Consider the following 17,519-nt stretch of genomic DNA (forward strand, 5'->3'; position numbering starts at 1 on the left):
CCAAAGGGCAAAGGGCACGGGGGGGGGGGGGGGTGTCGGGGAGTGATGGCAACTAGCAGAACTGGAGGCTGAGTGTAAAGAGCCGGGAAGAACGGGCTGCTGGAGGATGCTGCGAGGGAGGTGGTGGAGGGCAGAAGAAGGAGTGGAAGGAGAGAGGGCCTCAGGCAGGGAACCCTCAATGAATCCAAATACCGCAGAACAGTGAGGTATATGCGGGAACTAGGAAGAGGGTCCGAGCTGTGCCTCAGTTTCCTCATCTGTAAATATGAGTTTAGGCCAGAAGGCTTCTGATGCTCCTCTCAGCTCAGTCACTGGGAGGGTGGCCTCAGCGGGCCTGCTTGGATCTGAGGCAGCCCTTGGGTCGTTTGCGATCCCTGGTGACCCAAGATCCCTGTGCACCTCAGGGCCACCCTGGACCCCTATTTGAATTTCATTCATGCAACAGCCTTGTCTTTTATCCCCTCCAACTTACAGGTGGGAAAACTGAGGCTTGTTAAGGCTATGAACTTGCCTGATGTCATACAGTTCAAGGGTGGGGCCAGGATTTTAACCTAGTCTGAAGAAACTGAATTCAGGGTTTGCTGATTAAATAGTCTTTCTCATTCCCACACCTGCAACACAGGATCTTCCCAATCCTGTCTCCATATTCAAAAAGGATATGGAGAGTTCCCATCATAGCTCAGCAAAAACGAATCTGACTAGCATCCATGAGGATGCAGGTTCGATCCCTGTCTTTGCTCAGTGGGTTAATGATCCGGTATTACCATGAGTTGTGGTGTGGGTTGTAGACATGGCTCAGATCTGGCGTTGCTGTGGTGCAGGCCAGTGGCTACAGCTCCAATTTGACCTCTAGCCTGGGAACCTCCATATGCCAAGGGTGGTGCAGCCCTAAAAAAAAAAAAATTATATGTTCAGAGCTCCCTGGTGGCTCATCGGGTTAAGGATCTGGTGTTGTCACTGCTGTGGCCTGGGTTCAATCCCTGGCCCAGGGAATTTTTGCATGCCATGAGCGCAGCCAAAAAAAAAAAAAAATGATAATAAGAAAGAAGATCCCCTTCTTTCTTATTATCATTTTGGTACTGATCATATTACCTCCCATGAGAAAATATTACGTTGAGCATCAAGGAAAAAAATCATTTTAGAAAGACTGTTTCAAAGGAGTCTTAAGGGGCAATTTCCTCCTATTAGGACTTTTCTTCTGAGATGAACAAATTTATGGATGGGCTTGAATGTGTAGCAATTTGGGCCTGTATCTTAGTCTCTTCTGTTCCATTTTAAGTACCTGGAGGCCAAGGAACATACCATATTTATTTGTTTTAACATTTTGTTTGGAGGTATAAGTCACATGCAATTCACCTGTTAAAAGTGTTCAATTCAGTTGTTTTTAACATATTCACAGAAATATGAAATCATCGCCACAGTCAGTTTAGAATCTTTTCATCACCTTAAAAAGGAGCCCCCATACCCTTTAGCCATCACCCCTCTGCCAACCCCACCCCCAGCCACTATTCCACTGTCTGTCTCTATAGAGTTCCCTATTCTGAACTTCCATGTAAATGAAATCATAATATGTGGCTGTCTGTGGTTGGCTTCTTTCACTCAGCATAATGTTTCAAAGTTTCCTTCATACTGTAGAATGTATTGATACTTTACTCCTTTTTTCTGACCAAGTAATATTCCACTGTATGGCTATAGCACCTTTTATTTATCCATTTGTCCATTGATGGATATTCAGGTTGTTTCCACCTTTTGACTACTATGAATGATGCTGTTATGAACATTGGAATACACGTCTTGTGTGGATGTAAGTTTTCATTTCTCTTGTGCTTATGTTGAGGAATGAAATTAAGGAATGGGCGACATTCATTCCTCTTTCCACTAAAACGCCTAGCCATGCTTCAGGCAGCGTGAGGCCTCAGTGAGTATTTGTCAAGTGAGTGACAAGAAGACAGGTCTCAGCACACGATATTAAAGGCAAAGGGTCCATCTGGGCTCCACCAAAGCCTCTGACCACCACCGTGGTTTCCCCAGGCTGACTAAAATAAATGTCCGTCTTAAGTTGTGCTCATTGCGGTGTTGTCTCTTTCTCCTGCACTCCAGGAACTGATGAAGCGGCCATCATTGAAATCCTATCAAGCAGGACATCGAATGAGAGGCAACAAATCAAACAAAAGTACAAGGCAACATATGGCAAGGTGATGCTAAGGGTCCCAGGCCGTGCACTTGGCCTTGGTCTTGACTGTCTCTTCTGCTTTCTTTATGTTTCCAAGGCAGTGAGGCCTATCTTTAATGCTTTATTGAGTTAGCCCACGAGAAACAAAACAAAACAGCTATTTACAACCTCGACTGACTTCAGAAAAACAAATTGCCTTGTTAGCCTATAAAATCAATATTGTTTAACTCATTATTTTTTCCATTGACTTCTTTTTGAATTAATCCCTCTGTCATTTTTTCCCACTCATTTGGTCTAATTCCACAGATTAACTTAGAGATAGGAGAGTGATTGGAAAATCAGCTTTCATAGGTGGGTCTTTGTACAAGAATTCTTCATTTATTCAGGTATCTTCAAGAATAATATATTCTTCATTAGTGATTGTTACAAAAACAAAAATCCCCTGCATTTCCTTAAGCATCAACACCTTTTTCTTCCTTTATGTTTCTTTTCTTTCATTCTTATTATTAATGGTGTTATGTATAGAAATCTTTAAGAATGCATTAGGCTTTCTATTTTTTATTAATATATCATGAACACAATTCAGCATTTTCTTAATGGTATTAGAATTATTATGGTATTAGTCATTATTATGCTGCATTCTAATCCAAATCTATAAAACCTTTACAGTTTTAATAACTTTATGTATAAATACAGAGATTGAGATGGATTTTCTTACTTTTTTGACACTGGGCAGGCAGCAATTTCTCTAAGCCTTGGTCTCCTCACAAATAAAATGAAAATGATAATTTGCCTGCCCTCTCAGGTTGCTGGGAGCATCAGGCAGGGTAATGCTGCCTCATACCAGGAAAGGGAAGCTATGATAGGTATGATTATTTCTTTTTCTTTCTTTCTTTCTTTTCTTTTTTTTTTTTTTTTTTTTTTGTCTTTTTGCCTTTTCTAGGGCCGCTCTCGCAGCATATGGGGGTTCCCAAGCTAGGGGTTGAATTGGAGGTATAGCTGTCGACCTATACCAGAGCCACAGCAACTCGGGATCCGAGCCGTGTCTGCAACCTACGCCATAGCTCACGGCAATGCCGGATCCTTAACCCACTGAGCAAGGGCAGGGACCGAACCCGCAACCTCATGGTTCCTAGTCGGATTCGTTAACCACTGAGCCACGACGGGAACTCCCAGATATGATGATTTCCATCTTACAGAGAGGAAAAGTGAAACTCATCTGTTTAAATGACTACCGCAAACCACAACCTTAGTAAGAAAAAGGACCAGGACTCAAATCTAAAGTCTTCTGTCTCCAGGGCCAGCCTCCGCTCCTAGAAAATCCACGGCCATGAGAGGAGCTATTTATACACACGTTAAACAGTCCACACAGCTGTGCTTTTATAGTTTTTCTGCTTCTCTCCTCACAATCAGGCTTGCCAATGTCATTCACTGACGACAGTGGTGAAAATAAATGAAGCTTCAGTTCAGCTTCGTTGAATTGAATTGAAAGACCTTGAACTCTCCTTGCTGCGGGTTTAACTAGAGCAGCCTCTTAAGTGCTATATCTACTTCTACTGATACGGAAAGTCAGATGCAGCCTTCTTAAATTTTAGTGTAAGACACGAATAACTAGGTTCAAAGGGAGGTCCCAAGGGCTCTGATGAGGTGGGCATGCTCTAGCACAACACCCTGAGCTACCTGTATCTGCCAATCATTTGCTTGCTTGCCAATTCTCAGCTGTGATGCAGTCAGCAGAGCCTGCCAAAGCAATGATCAAGAACCACATTCCAAAGCTAGAAGGCAGTAGAGACGATCAAATCTAAATCCCCAAGTCAACCAGACTCCAAAGGGAAGAACCACGCCAAGCTGACACAGCTGGTTAGCAGGAAACCAGGACAGAGATGAGATATCCTGAGCGGGCTCCTATGTCCGAACAGAATGTAAACGCACAAGGATTTGTTTCCGTGCTTGGGGCTTGTGAGAGCAGGCAGCTGGGATCTCTCTCCTCTGCAGTTCTGTATAACGCCCGTCTGACCTGAAAAAATATTTCCAGTGTTTGCGTGGACCCACAGAGTACTGACCAAAGGCCTGTCTTCCCCAAATGCAGGGTTAGACGCAGGAACGGCCAGAGGACAGAGGCAGTAATATCACAACCCACTTGTAAGCCTGCCAGTCCCAGGGCCTTGAACAAAAGTTTTCTGAGTTTTTCTCCCAGGCCCGGAGCTCAGAGGTTCATTGGAGAAATAGGCGATTTGCCTTCTCTCTGAAAGTTCCTTTCAACATGGAATAATAACAATCATCATCATCACTTATTAAATATTGAAAATGTGCCAGGCACTGTGTTCAGTGTTTACTTGGATTGTTTCATATAATTCTCCCAACAACCCTAAGAGGTAAGTCTTATTATTCACCCCATTTTTCAGAGAAGGAAACTGACAGCCAGTGAAACCAAGTACATTTCTGAGGTCACAGAGCTGCAGTGCTATTAGTCGTCATGTCACGGTGCCGAGTAGCCAGACCCACCTCGTGCTGTAATTTGGTTCCTGACACACAAGCTGGTCTCTGGGCTTCCAGTCTGACACACACGGGGCTGTCCCTCTGTGTCAAGGACCTGCTTGGAGGTCCTTCATTTAAGCTGGGACATGGATGACTCTAGTTGGACTAAACACTCATTCTTTTTTTTTTTTTTTTTTTTTTGGTCTTTTGTTGTTGTTGCTATTTCTTGGGCCGCTCCCGTGGCATATGGAGGTTCCCAGGCCAGGGGTTGAATCGGAGCTGTAGCCACCGGCCTACACCAGAGCCACAGCAACGCGGGATCCGAGCCGCGTCTGCAACCTACACCACAGCTCACGGCAATGCCGGATCCTTAACCCACTGAGCAAGGGCAGGGATCGAACCCGCAACCTCATGGTTCCTAGTCGGATTCATTAACCACTGCGCCACGACGGGAACTCCTCATTCTTTTTTATTATTATTATTATTACTACTACTATTGCTTTTTAGGGCCACACCTGTGGCATATGGAGGTTCCCAGGCTAGGGATCGAATCTGAGCTGCAGCTGCCGGCCTACACCACAGCCACGGCAACGTGGAATCCAAGCCACATCTGCGATCTCCACCGCAGCTCATGGCAACGCCGGATCCTTAATCCACTGAGCGAGGCCCGGGATCCTGCCTCATGGTTCCCAGTTGGATTCATTTTACCGCTGAGCCACAATGGGAGCTCCAAAACGCCCACTTGTGACTCTTTCCTCATCAAACTGTCTAGTCAGAGGGAGGCACAATCAGGAGAAGGCAACTCACTGGTGATGCCGGAGGGCTCACCAGAAACACAGGATGTCAGTGGGAAGTTTGCAAACGTCCCCACCCCGAGCTGAGCTCTGCCCCACGTGCGACCCTTTCAGGATTTAACAAAATACCAGAGTGACTGTCCATCTGGTTTGCGCAGGAGAGGCCCAGTTTATCCCTGTTGTCCCCCTGCTGTTCCTAATAGCACCCCTTTCCCTCTCAGAAGTACCCCAGTTTGGACAATGAAGGGTCTATAGAGAGAGCAAAGCTGCAGTCCAGTCCACTCTGGTCAAGCATTTGGGGCCAAGGTCTGTATCTTCCTGAGGCTCAGCCAGAGGGGATAATGCAATACCTCTCCTGCCAGGGCCACCTCAAGGACCAGGGAGGTGATGTGAGCCCCAAAATGTTCTGCAAATGCTGGTTGCTATTGCTTTATGTCTGTTTGTTTCTTGGGGGTTTTTTGGTTTTTGTTTTTGTTTTTTGTCTTTTTGTCTTTTTTAGGGCCGCACCCGAGGCATATAGAGGTTCCCAGGCTAGGGGTCGAATCGGAGCTGTAGCTGCTGGCCTACACCACACCAATGGCAGATCCACGCCGTGTCTGCGACCTACACCACAGCTCACGCAATGCCAGATCCTTAACCCACTGAGGGAGGCCAGGGATCAAACCCGCAACTTCACGGTTCCTAGTCGGATTTGTTTCTGCTGCGCCACTACGGGAACTCGGCTGGTTGCTATTGTAATTCACCTTTGTGGTCCCCAGAAGGGCAGGGGGTCTTCTCTCTGCCTCTCTGCCAGCCTTGGTGGAAGACAGACAGGCAGTCAAGTGACCACCGTCCTCCAGAACAGGTCGCTCAGGCCTGGAGAGCCCCTGTCTAGATGGTGCCCTGTGGGGCCATGGCAGGTGTCCTGCCGCCCCACCCCGGCCCGCCGTAGGCCAGGCAGCAGGGGGAGCAGACACCTGTTCCTCTGCTCGCAGGCCATTCCCAGCCAAGACCCTCCCTCTCTTCCCACAGGACCTGGAGGAGGTGCTCAAGAGTGAGCTGAGTGGAAACTTCGAGAAGACGGCCTTGGCCCTTCTGGACCGCCCCTGCGAGTACGCTGCCCGGCAGCTCCGGAAAGCCATGAAGGGCCTGGGGACAGACGAGTCCGTGCTCATCGAGATCCTGTGCACGAGAACCAACAAGGTCAGTCCAAGCTGAGCCCTGGACCGGCCCCAGGGCTGCGTCCACACGCCCATCAGAGATGGTTAGAGCCGCCAGAAGGGAAAGTCCTCCCGCATCCCACCCACGGGATGGGCAAGTGTTGGGCAGAGACGTGTCCGCTTGGTTCACACTAGAGAGACACCTCTTCCAATCTCCGATCGTCAGTCTTGGTGTTGCTGCCCCTAGCTTGACAGAATAGGACCTTCCAGAAGAGCTGTGTCAGTCAGCTTTCATTTTTCTAAAGAGATGCACGGTTTCGTATGCAGGAAGAAAGTTCTGCTTTACCCACCTGGCCTGACTTCGCAGGTCTCCTGGCACAAACAATGAAGCAGGCGGTCCAAGTATGGCTGCGTCTAGTGTCAAGTGCAAGAACGAGGCGGGGAGGTGGGTGGTGCCGAGGAGATCCCAGTGGGCACCCCCAGGGCTGCCACTGCCTGCCAGAGGTTTCCGTGTCCTTCTGTCAGCAGACCTCGCCCCCCGCACCATCTCAGGAGCTGCAAAGAACATTCGTTAAGGCCCTCACAGAAGCCCATTCATCTTTGGTTCCAGAACCCACCAGGGCCAAGGAATTCATCAAGAGTAAAGAGGGTCCACGGATCATTATCTGAAGATCCTTCCCTCTTCCATGATACCCATCGTGTAGAAGAGGGAGGCCCAGTAAGGAAAATGCCAGAAAAACCTAACATTCTTGGAGGCTTCTGGGTGGGAAACAGAAGCCGCGGTTGGAGCAGACAGCAAGGAAAAACCGCAACCGCGTCCTGGCGCTAAAATGCCATTTAAGCCTGGAGTGCCGATGACCTGAGCTGGTTCCTCCTGCTCAGCCTGTGCTGTCAGGCCATGTTTCCCGAAGTATCGTCATATTCCACACTGCAAAACCCTTCCCTCCTCACCCCTGGACTTCTTTTCTTCCCGCAGGATAACAAAACCCCTCCACCTGGGCAGTTTTCGATTAGCGTGCCTTAGAGGAGGCAGCGCTTGCACAGGAGGATGGCATCAATCTGTCCACTAACCACCCAGCTTTCCTTAATATTCCTCTCCTTTCCGCAAGTACCAAAGTCCCAGCGACCGGGCATCCAATATCTGAGCAGCCTACCTTGGCAAGAAGGTTAATTTGGCTCATGCTTTTTCTAATCTCATTTGTCCACATGTGGTTCATCCTCAGCCAAGTTTCTTTCAGGTCCTGGTCTCAAACAATGAGCACAGCCTTTTTTTCTTTTCCAATCAGCTAGATCGGACGGTAAAAAGAAGAAAAGCAGGCAGAGAGCAGACCCCGGGTTCAGGCAGGTCCTGGGAGTGGGCTGGAAGGAGGAGAAAGCAGACGGGCTGCAGAATCACAGGTGTCCAGCCCCTGCCTGCTTTCCGCTCCCTCCGTCCACCCTGGCAACCTCAGCCTGGCTCCTCACCCTCTGCTGCCCCCTCCACCTTCTCCCTCCACTGCCCGCTGACTTTCCTTTAAAACAGTTTATGGGAGATGCTGTGGGGAAATGTCTGCTCTGACACACTGCTCGTTCAAGTGTACACCGAGGCAGCTCCCAAGTGGGCCAGTCGGCACAAGCTACCGAAACAGACAGCCCTACCTCATTTTAATAAATAGACAGCCCTGCCTCGTTTGTTTGTTTGTTTGTCTTTTTGCCTTTTCTAGGGCCGCAACAGCGGCATATGGAGGTTCCCAGGCTAGGGGTCCATTTGGAGCTGTAGCCACCCACCTACACCAGAGCCACAGCAATGCAGGATCCGAGCCGAGTCTGCGACCCACACCACAGCTCATGGCAACACCTGATTCTTAACCCACTGAGCGAGGCCAGGGATCGAATCTGCAACCTCATGGTTCCTAGTCGGATTCGTTAACCACTGAGCCACGACGGGAACTCCCTGTTTTCATTTTTAACTAAGGAGAATGTAAGCTAAGGGACTCCTTCACTAAATCAGAAAGAGAAGGACAAATACCATATGATATTACTGATACAGAGAGTCTAATACATGACACAAATGAACCTATCTACGAATCAGAAAGAGACTCACAGACAAAGAGAACAGACTTGTGGTTGCCACGGGGGAAGCGAGTCGGGGGGAGGAATGGACTGGGAGTTTGGGGTTAGCAGATGCAAATCATTACACATAGGATGGGTAAACAAGGTCCTACAATATTCAATATCCTGTAATAAACCATAATGGAAAAGAATATACACATACATATAACTGAATCACTCTCCTGTACAGCAGAAATTAACACAACATTGTAAATCAATTATACTTCAATACACTTTTTTTTTTTTTTTTTTTTTTAAAAAGGACTCCTTCATAAAGTCAGGGGCTTGTTCCAGGCCTAGACCTTGACCTGTCCGGATGGCCCCTCTGTATCGGAAAGGAATGCTGTGTCCAGAGACAAGCTCCTGCCTCTTCCCTTTGCATGTCTCTGCCTATCTTATCTATTAACCCCGCCTTGGAATATTGATCTTTTTTTATTACCTTTCCCAGGAAATCATCGCCATTAAAGAGGCCTACCAAAAGTGTAAGTGACCTTTTGTTCTGACTTTAGATAAAGAATGTTCCTTCCAAAATACCTCTGGGAAACTAAATCTGCTCTCTCTCGTCCTTTTTTCTTCTCCAAAGTATTTGACAGGAGCCTTGAATCAGATGTCAAAAGTGATACAAGCGGAAACCTAAAAAAAATTCTGGTCTCCTTGCTACAGGTAAGCGTAAAGAGGTCTTGCCTGCTTTGGGATCGTGAGATAAAGCCTGTGGCAACTTGGCACCACGAAGAAAAAGGCGATATAGATAATAAACCCTTCCTAATTTTATTACAAATGTTATCGAGGGACTGTCGACATGTGTCCTGTCAGCCCAGCTATTGTGAAATTACTCAATGGCAATTTTCGCCATGATCACAAATCTGCCTAGTTATTTGCAGTTGGCAATCCTTTTTTTGTTAATGAGTTATTTCATCAAGCATCATCAACTCATTTTGCCAGTGAGGAACCCCCAGGTGTAGGTAAGACAAAGCTCAGGTGCAAGAACCAGCCCCATCTGACCCCAAGCCGGGCCCTTTTCATGACACAGCTAACTCCAGGACTCAAGGAGTCTAAGCCAGGCTGCGGGGAGTTTGGCTGGGAAAGCAGGGCTTTCAGAACTGGCCCTGCTTAGGACACAGCCCCCTGGCCTCCAGCCAGATAGCATCTGCACTCTCATTGACACAGCCGTCTTGATGAGCTTTGTGGGCTTCCTCTGTTTCATTACTCTGCTGCTGGAGAGACTGACAGCAGAGAACACACAGAGCAGGCTTCAGCTGTAGCAGGAAGAGTGTGTGAGTGTTCTCCTGATTCAGAACAAAACTGCCACAAACTTAGCAACCTAAGCAGTGCAGACCTATGATTGAGCAGTTTCCACGGGCCAGGAGTCCTGTCACAGGTTAGCCGAGTCCTTGGCTCAGGGTATCTCCAGGCTGAAATCAAGGTGTCATCCAGGCCTGCCATCTCCTCTGAGGCCCCGGGGTCCTCTTCCGAGCTCACTGACTGTTGGCAGATTTCGGTTCCCTGTGGCTGTGTGGCTGATGGTCCTAGTTCCTTGATGTTGACCAGAGCCCACACTCGGCCGGTAGAGGCCATCTGCAGTCCCCTGTCATGTGGCCCCATAGACAGTGCAGAGCACGGCTCTTTGGTTTCCTCCAGGCCAGAGGAAGCACATCTCTAACTTCTTCCATCTCTCTGACCTTTTAAGAGCTCACCTGATTGGGTCAGGCCTCCCCCAAAGAGCACCTTTTTTGATGAACTCAACTGATTAGGGATCTTAATTACATCTGCAGACATGCCCCTTGCCATACACGCAAAACATGATCACACGAGTGATACCTCACTATGTCCATAGGTCTTGCCCACCATCCATGGGAGGGGATTAAACAAGGCGGTGGGCCGTTGAGGTCATCCGAGAATTCTGCCTGACACTCAGGGCTTAGGTGAGACCTCAAACCTTCCATGACCAACGTTCAGGGCTCTTCACGACTGAGTCCCTGAGAGGCAAAGTTTGATATTTTGAAAGGAAGACTATTAGCACCTCAATGGACTCATTCGAGGGGACATCAGGATGTCGCTCAGAGGTCAGTGGGGTTTCTGAGTGACCCTGGTTGCTAGGAGAAAAAAAACGTACAAATGTGTTGGTCGCAGAGGCTACTCTGTTCATCAGTTGTGCCCAAAAGATGGCAGCAAAGAGCAGCGCTGCCACTTTGCCCGGATGAGTCCAGCTTCCGGCCACCCCTCTGAAGCCACCCGTCTTCTGGGACTTGCCCTCTTTGTTTTTTGTGGTCAAGCAGGAACTCAAGTTCACAACAATGTGTTGACTTTTCTAGGCTAATCGTGAAGAAGGAGATAACGTGGACAAAGACCTCGCAGGTCAGGATGCCAAAGATCTGTATGATGTGAGTATGCAGACCTGCAGGCTCTGCAAATTCTTTTCTTTTTTCATGAACATTACTTTCAACAAAATGTTTCGTTCTGGCATGTGAATTGGAATTAATTGGGAAATAAGTATGATCTTTAACATATTTGTCATACATACAGTCTTCGTGTACCTAAAAGAATTGTTCCTATTCTTACACCCTGGGGATAACCACTTTAGATCTCTTCTGGAACGCCTGAGGGTATAAATAACATAAACAAATATGTGAGGTATACTTGTGGGCTAGAAGGTGGAAATACTGCGGCGATCAATGCTGCTTCTATTCAGCGCACATTTTATCATTCCCGGTAAGGGTGACTTGGTCACAGCTCTATACATTCAGTCTTTTTGCAAAAAGCTTTTTCAAAAGTGTTCGCACTCTGCCGTCTAGGCAGGGGAAGGCCGCTGGGGCACGGACGAGCTTGCCTTCAATGAAGTCCTGGCCCAGAGGAGTCACAAGCAGTTACGAGCCACCTTTCAAGCCTACCAAGTGGTAAGTGATCCAGCACAAGGGCAGCTGAAACCGAATCTCAGGCTATTTCCAAAAGAGGTCCAGATCTGAGGTATGGAACTAGGAGGGGCTTTTACAACAGAGCTTCTCATCAGGGGTCGTTTTGCCCCTCCCCCGACCCTTCGTGGCTCATCGGTTAACGAGCCCAACTAGGATCCCTGAGGATGTGGGTTTGATCCCTGGCTTCACTCAGTGGATCAAAGGGTTAAGGATCCGGTGTTGCCGTGAGCTGTGGCATAGGTCACAGATGAGGCTCGAATCCTGTGTTGTTGTGGCTGTGGTGTAGGCCGGCAACTGCAGCTCTGATTTGACCCCCTAGGCTGGGAACCTCCATATGCCATGGGTGTGGCCCTAAAAATAAAAAAAATAAAAAAAATAAAAAATTCAGCCTCCAAAAGTTAAATAAGATGTATGCTTACCATTTATATGCTAAGCCTACAAATGTTTGCTGTTATTATTATCACAATTTACAGTTGGGCTAACAGTGCCTGCCTACCACTTCCCAGAGACAGATAAGGATAATACCTCCGACATACACTCCTGAAAAGATGTGTATAAATCACTTTTATGCAATTAATTTTTTAATCTAATCATTTTAAGCCAACAAAGCTGAGTTATCTATTTCAAGGCACACAGTGGTTCGCCCTTCCCTGAAAGTCAGTCTTTGGTTGTAAGAAGCCCCTTGTGGAATATCAGATTTTTTTTTTTTTATATATTTGTGGATTGCTTTTAACTATTCAAAGCACTTCTGTGCCCTGTATCTCATTTCAATTTCACAACAGTACTGCAACTCTAACGTAGGCTGAAGGGCCACTGTTACCCACAATTGCTGGACAAGGAAAGTCTGTTATGAGTAAGGAAGCATCTGTAATGTATCAGGACCACACAGCAAGTCAGTAGCAGAAAGCGGATGAGAACTCCCAAGATTCCCCAGCCCCAGCTCCTACCTCGGCTTGAGCTGGCTGCTCCTCACTCAAAAGAGCGTTTCCTATGTGTTGCCAGCAGATGAAAAGACAATCAAGCTTTGGAATTTTATCATTACTGTATATAAGCCTTTAGGGGCCTCTGCTTTCAAATTGTGCCCAGAGTCAAGATCAAAGGCAGCTGACCCTGCACTCCCCTGGCCTCTGGGCCTGGAGCTGTGTAGACTAAGCTGGAAGACTCCTCCATGACCTAGACCCTCTTCCCATAAGACTAGGGGCCACGGAAGGAGTTTCTGGGGTGGCTGTCACTGGGAATCACTATAGAAACACATACATGTGAGTGTCTATGTGTGTATCTGTGTGTGTACATGAACTACTGACTATCCAAGGACACTCTCTCAGCCAATTATTCTTGAAACTAGTTCCAAAACAGCAGAATCAGGATCTGCTTGAGAATATGTTTAAAATAAGAATTCTTTGTCCCTGGATCTATGAATCACATTTCCTGGGGCTGGGGTCCTATAGTCTGCGTTTTAATACATCTACTAGATCCTAACGCATGTTCAAGTTTAAGAAGTCTGCTCTAGGCGACTAGCTATATGGCCTTGGACAAGTTATTAAGGGTTTTGTGCCTCCATCTCCCCAACCATAAAATAGGGATAATAACAGTGCCTACTTGACGGGTTGGTAAGGATTAAATGAATTAACAGATTTAAAGCATCTAGGAGTTCTGTCGTGGCTCAGCCATAACTAACCCGACTAGTAGCCATGAGGATGTGGGTTCGATCCCTGGCCTTGCTCAGTGGGTTAAGGATCCAGTGTTGCTGTGAGCTGCAATGCAGGTCACAGACAAGGCTTGGATCTGATGTGGCTGTGGCTGTGATGTAGGCTGGTGGCTACAGCTCTGATTCAACTCCTAGCCCGGGAACCTCCCCATGCCGTGGGTAAGGCTCTAAAAAGACAAAGAAAAAAAAAAAAAAAAAGATTTAAAGCATCTAGTGCCTGGCATACAATAGGTGCTTGATAAACATTAGCAATTGTTAGGAGGCTCTCTGTGTGAACTATTAACCTCAAAAATCAGACCTAACTCTCACATGGACAATAAGATAATCCATTGATCTGATGATTCCTTACATGAAACCAGCTCTAAAATGCTACCTATTCATCCGTTCCAAAAGCCTTGCTGGAACATCATACATCCTGATGTTTATCACGGATCTTTAGAGTTCACTCAGATCTTAGGAACCTGGCTCCATAAATTTTCTCATGGTCTCTGGCTCAAAGCACCAAGATGCTGGGGTCAGATCCCTGAAGTGTATTATGTGGCGTAGGCTCTCCTGACTTAGAGCTGAATTTTAATGTTTGGCACCAAAAAAACTCAGGTTTTGGCCCTCGATTTGTCCCCCAAGCCTGAATCTTAATTGCTGACACTCTCAGAAATCCAAGCCCAGGCAACAAAGCTTCCCTAACTCTGCTGCATCATCAAAGATCATTATCGAACCCAAGTCTACCAACGATGAAAAGCTTATAGTTATAAAGTCCCCCAAACAGGGCTCAGTATAAATCGTGGCTACACATCCCCATAGCCCCAGGTCACTGCCCCCCCCCCCACGAATCTCCCCACTTCTCCCCTCTCCTTTAAGTGGTTCTTAAGCCTGATCCAGAGCCTCTACCCTTTCACTGCTGTAGCCAAAGCCAGAGTCCACAGGGTTCTGCTGTGGGCACGCTGTCAATCCTGCGGCACTGTCTGTTTATTTGTTTTATACTTGATTTAAATGTTCTGTCAACTTCTGTACAGCAAAGTGATCCAGTTATACATACATATGTATACGCGTTCTTTTTTTCACATTATGCTCCGTCATGCTCCATCACAAGTGATTGGATATAGTTCCCTGTGCTATACAGCAGGCTCTCCTTGCTCATCCACTCCAAATGCAATAGTTTGCATCTACTAACCCCAAACTCCCAGTCCATCCCACTCCCTCCTCCTTCCTCTTGGCAACCACAAGTCTGTTCTCCATGTCCATGAGTTTGTTTCTGTTCTGTAGATAGGTTCACTTGTAGGGCACTTGTTTTAAAAGAAAGAAAGGTCTCCCCTATTTTTCTTCTCGCTCTCTTTTTTTTTTTTTTTTGTCTTTCTGTCTTTTCAGGGCCACACCCGCAGCATACGGAGGCTCCCAGGCTAGAGGTTGCATTGGAGCTGTAGCCGCCGGCCTACGCCAGAGCCACAGCAACGTGGGGTCCGAGCCGCATCTGTGACCTACACCACAGCTCAAGGCAATGCCAGATCCTCAACCCACTGAGCAAGGCCAAGGATCAAACCTGCAACCTCATGGTTCCTAGTCGGATTTGTTAACCACTGCACCACCATGGGAACTCCTCCCCTATTTTTCTAATAACCTCCTCACAGGCAGGGCTACCTGGTAAACCAGAAGCCTTGGAGGCTTCTTTGGAATCCACCCTGGCCATGTGTTTTTGTACTGAGATCAGAACACCTGGTTTTGTCCAAAGAGCCCCCAAAGAATTAAGTGTCCCAGTAGGTGAGAAGCGTGCCATTTGCAAAGGAAAGTCTCAATAGATGGGGCCAGGGAATTGTTTTCCATCTGTGTTCAATGAAGGCCTTGCGGTGCCTTGGTGGCTACCAGGAGGGGATGAGGGCAGGAGGTAGGTAGAGATGAGAGGGCAGGGCCATCTCACTGTATTATGTGAATAGTGCCCCCTAGAGCTGGGCATCAAGGAGACTCTGAGACGGCGGCGGGAACCTGACACTACCTCCGGCCAGGGCTGGAGTAAGAAGCCCATCTTCCCCCTCCCCCATACAGCTCTGCTTTCCTGCTTTTATCTGTCATGTGAGCGGATGCCCAGAAAATTAAAAACACGGTTCTAGCCCAGTATTAACAATAAAAACAGAAAGTGGTTTAGTGTAAGGGTATTTTTTCATTTTTTTCTTTTTTTAGTAAACACAGACCTGTGTGAATACAATGTCCTCTTGAAATTCAATCTCAGTCTACAGAACAACAACCCTGTTCATGGGAAAGTGATAGATAGCAGTTTCTTCTGAAATACCAGCTCCCACATCAAACCGCAAAACAGCTGAGAACAGCTCAGAAAGGGACAAGACTGAAAGCCCCCCACCCCAACCCCCTCCTAACCTAGATCCATGACACAACAGACCAACAAGCTTGAGATCAAAAGTGTCATTAAATCTGAGCCCTCCTCCCCCCACATCTATTGTGCTTGCATCACAATGAATATTTTGTTTACCAGTGTTTCCAGAATAAACTACATAGACTCCACTGGTGTGTCCTCAAAGGCCCCAATTATTTATAGGCTCACAATTGTGTCATAGCCTCAAGAGATAATTTCTAAGAAAGAAGTTTCAGTGTTTCTAAGGCTTAACTGCATTTTGCAAACCCGACCAAAAGGTCTCCTTTTTTTTTTTATACGCCTGCCCTGAGCTTGTCCTTGCGGGAAGCATAGTCACGATTTACTCTGAACTTCAGCTTCTATAAATATTTAGAAGGAGATCTGATGTATAAGGCTGTGAAGAATGATACTCAAGCTGGGGGTGAATGTAAGATCATTTGGAGTCTCCCCAGAGGGAAGGAAAGCAGTGTTTGACAGGGTCAGCCCCCCGTTCCCAGCCCAGGGAGCCCCACTGTATCAGAAACTTTAGACCACGTCCTTACCGTGAACTTCGGAGCCTCTGTTCATGTCACCCGAACTGCAGACGCCCCAGTCTCGGTCCACAGCAGAGGAAGGTGTGGGAGGTGATTATAACCACAGCTTCCTGGAAAACTGAAAATGGAAGGAGTTTTTACAAACACACAGGAGACTCAGGTACTATGCAAACATAAAGAATATTCCTATAGTATTTATTCATTGTCCTTCCACTCTCTGGTCTTACAGAGGATGAAACTGAGGCCAAGGAAGTCCTATCCATTAGGGGTCAACTTGAGACTAAGTCGCTGGCCATGAGAGTACCCACTCCAGCGGGGGCAGCCAGCCCCACCCCAGCAAAGGATAAGGCCAGAGAGGAGTTCCAAAGTTCCTTTGGCTCTTGGGACCAAATCTCAAGAGTCTGGTGCTTTTTGTAGAAGAACAAGCCTCAAGTGCACCAAGGCCAAAAGCCCAACATGGACTAACATTTGGTTTTGTCTCTCCAGCTCATTGGCAAAGATATCGAAGAGGCCATCGAGTCGGAAACGTCAGGAAATCTGAAGAAGGCCTACCTAACTCTCGGTAAAGCAAAGCCAGGAAAGCCCCTGACTTAGGCCGGGCTCCCTGGAACCAGAGATGGGGATTTGCATGCAGGGAGGTTTCAGGGAATAGTCTGGGGAGCCACACACTGAAGCTGCTTTGGGAAGGGAGAGAATGAACGTGATGCAGCTGCAACAGGAGCTCAGCTCCCCAGGGAGCCCTGAAGCTGGGATTCCAAAGAGGAGGCGAGGGGGCCAGGCCTTGCACCCCAAACCAGCTGGCTGTACCCAGGGAGCATTTGCAACCTCGGGGAAGGCAGCGTCCTCCTTGGAGGGCAGTTCCTGAGAAGGGCCTCAGCTGCAAGCAGCCAGCAGGTAGCACCTGGCATGAGTGCCTCGGTCCTGAAGAGGGCCTCGGGGGGGTAGGGGGGGGTCACATGTGCCCCAGCATCCATGACAGTCCCACAAAGAGCGTGGGTCCCCGAGAGCATCTGTCAACAGCCTGGGACCACTGTCCAGTCTCAGGGGGACACACACTCAAAAGTAGCCAGGTTCCAATCCACGAACAAGTTTTTGTAGGCACCTGGTGGCTTGAGGGTGACCTTTTCCGCTCAGTTCCCTTCAACGCTGGAATGAATGGGGTCTGTTTAGAAAAAGAGGGGAGGGAGACCAGCTCGTGAGGGTGCCAAGCAAATACCAGGATCTCCCTCCCGGTGTTGCCCATAGGCAGGAAATAGCAGAGAGATGGGCACAGGGCTGCGTCTGGCAGGCTCCTTTTTCCTTCTTGCAAGCCCAGCGGGGGAGGCATTG

General features: G+C 47.8%; 1 protein-coding gene and 1 long non-coding RNA gene across 8 annotated transcripts in view; one reads left to right on the forward strand and one right to left on the reverse strand.

Annotated features, from left to right (window-relative positions):
- Positions 1-17,519, forward strand: part of ANXA13 (annexin A13) — a 58,306-nt gene that overhangs the window by 32,160 nt on the left and 8,627 nt on the right. For 3 of the 5 annotated variants that reach the window (XM_021088956.2, XM_013996500.3, XM_085021720.1), the window contains 7 exons: positions 2,101-2,195; positions 6,457-6,627; positions 9,124-9,157; positions 9,259-9,338; positions 10,988-11,056; positions 11,468-11,569; positions 16,677-16,752. In XM_021088956.2, coding sequence (XP_020944615.1) covers positions 2,101-2,195; positions 6,457-6,627; positions 9,124-9,157; positions 9,259-9,338; positions 10,988-11,056; positions 11,468-11,569; positions 16,677-16,752 — 627 coding nt within the window. The remainder of the gene's footprint in view (positions 1-2,100; positions 2,196-6,456; positions 6,628-9,123; positions 9,158-9,258; positions 9,339-10,987; positions 11,057-11,467; positions 11,570-16,676; positions 16,753-17,519) is intronic. The other 2 variants (XM_021088957.2, XM_085021721.1) reach the window with 1 other exon arrangement.
- LOC146403693 (uncharacterized) overlaps positions 5,885-17,519 on the reverse strand; it is a 152,933-nt gene continuing 141,298 nt past the window's right edge. For all 3 annotated transcript variants that reach the window (XR_014843386.1, XR_014843387.1, XR_014843388.1), the window contains 4 exons: positions 16,200-16,308; positions 7,739-7,943; positions 6,935-7,139; positions 5,885-6,606 (listed from right to left, as the gene is read on the reverse strand). This is a non-coding gene — a long non-coding RNA (uncharacterized LOC146403693). The remainder of the gene's footprint in view (positions 6,607-6,934; positions 7,140-7,738; positions 7,944-16,199; positions 16,309-17,519) is intronic.

Source organism: Sus scrofa, chromosome 4 (assembly GCF_054392235.1).
Source record: "Sus scrofa isolate SSC_HxYL_T2T_F1_AM1 chromosome 4, Sscrofa_HxYL_maternal_Yorkshire_Landrace_v2.0, whole genome shotgun sequence".
NCBI lineage: Eukaryota > Metazoa > Chordata > Mammalia > Artiodactyla > Suidae > Sus > Sus scrofa.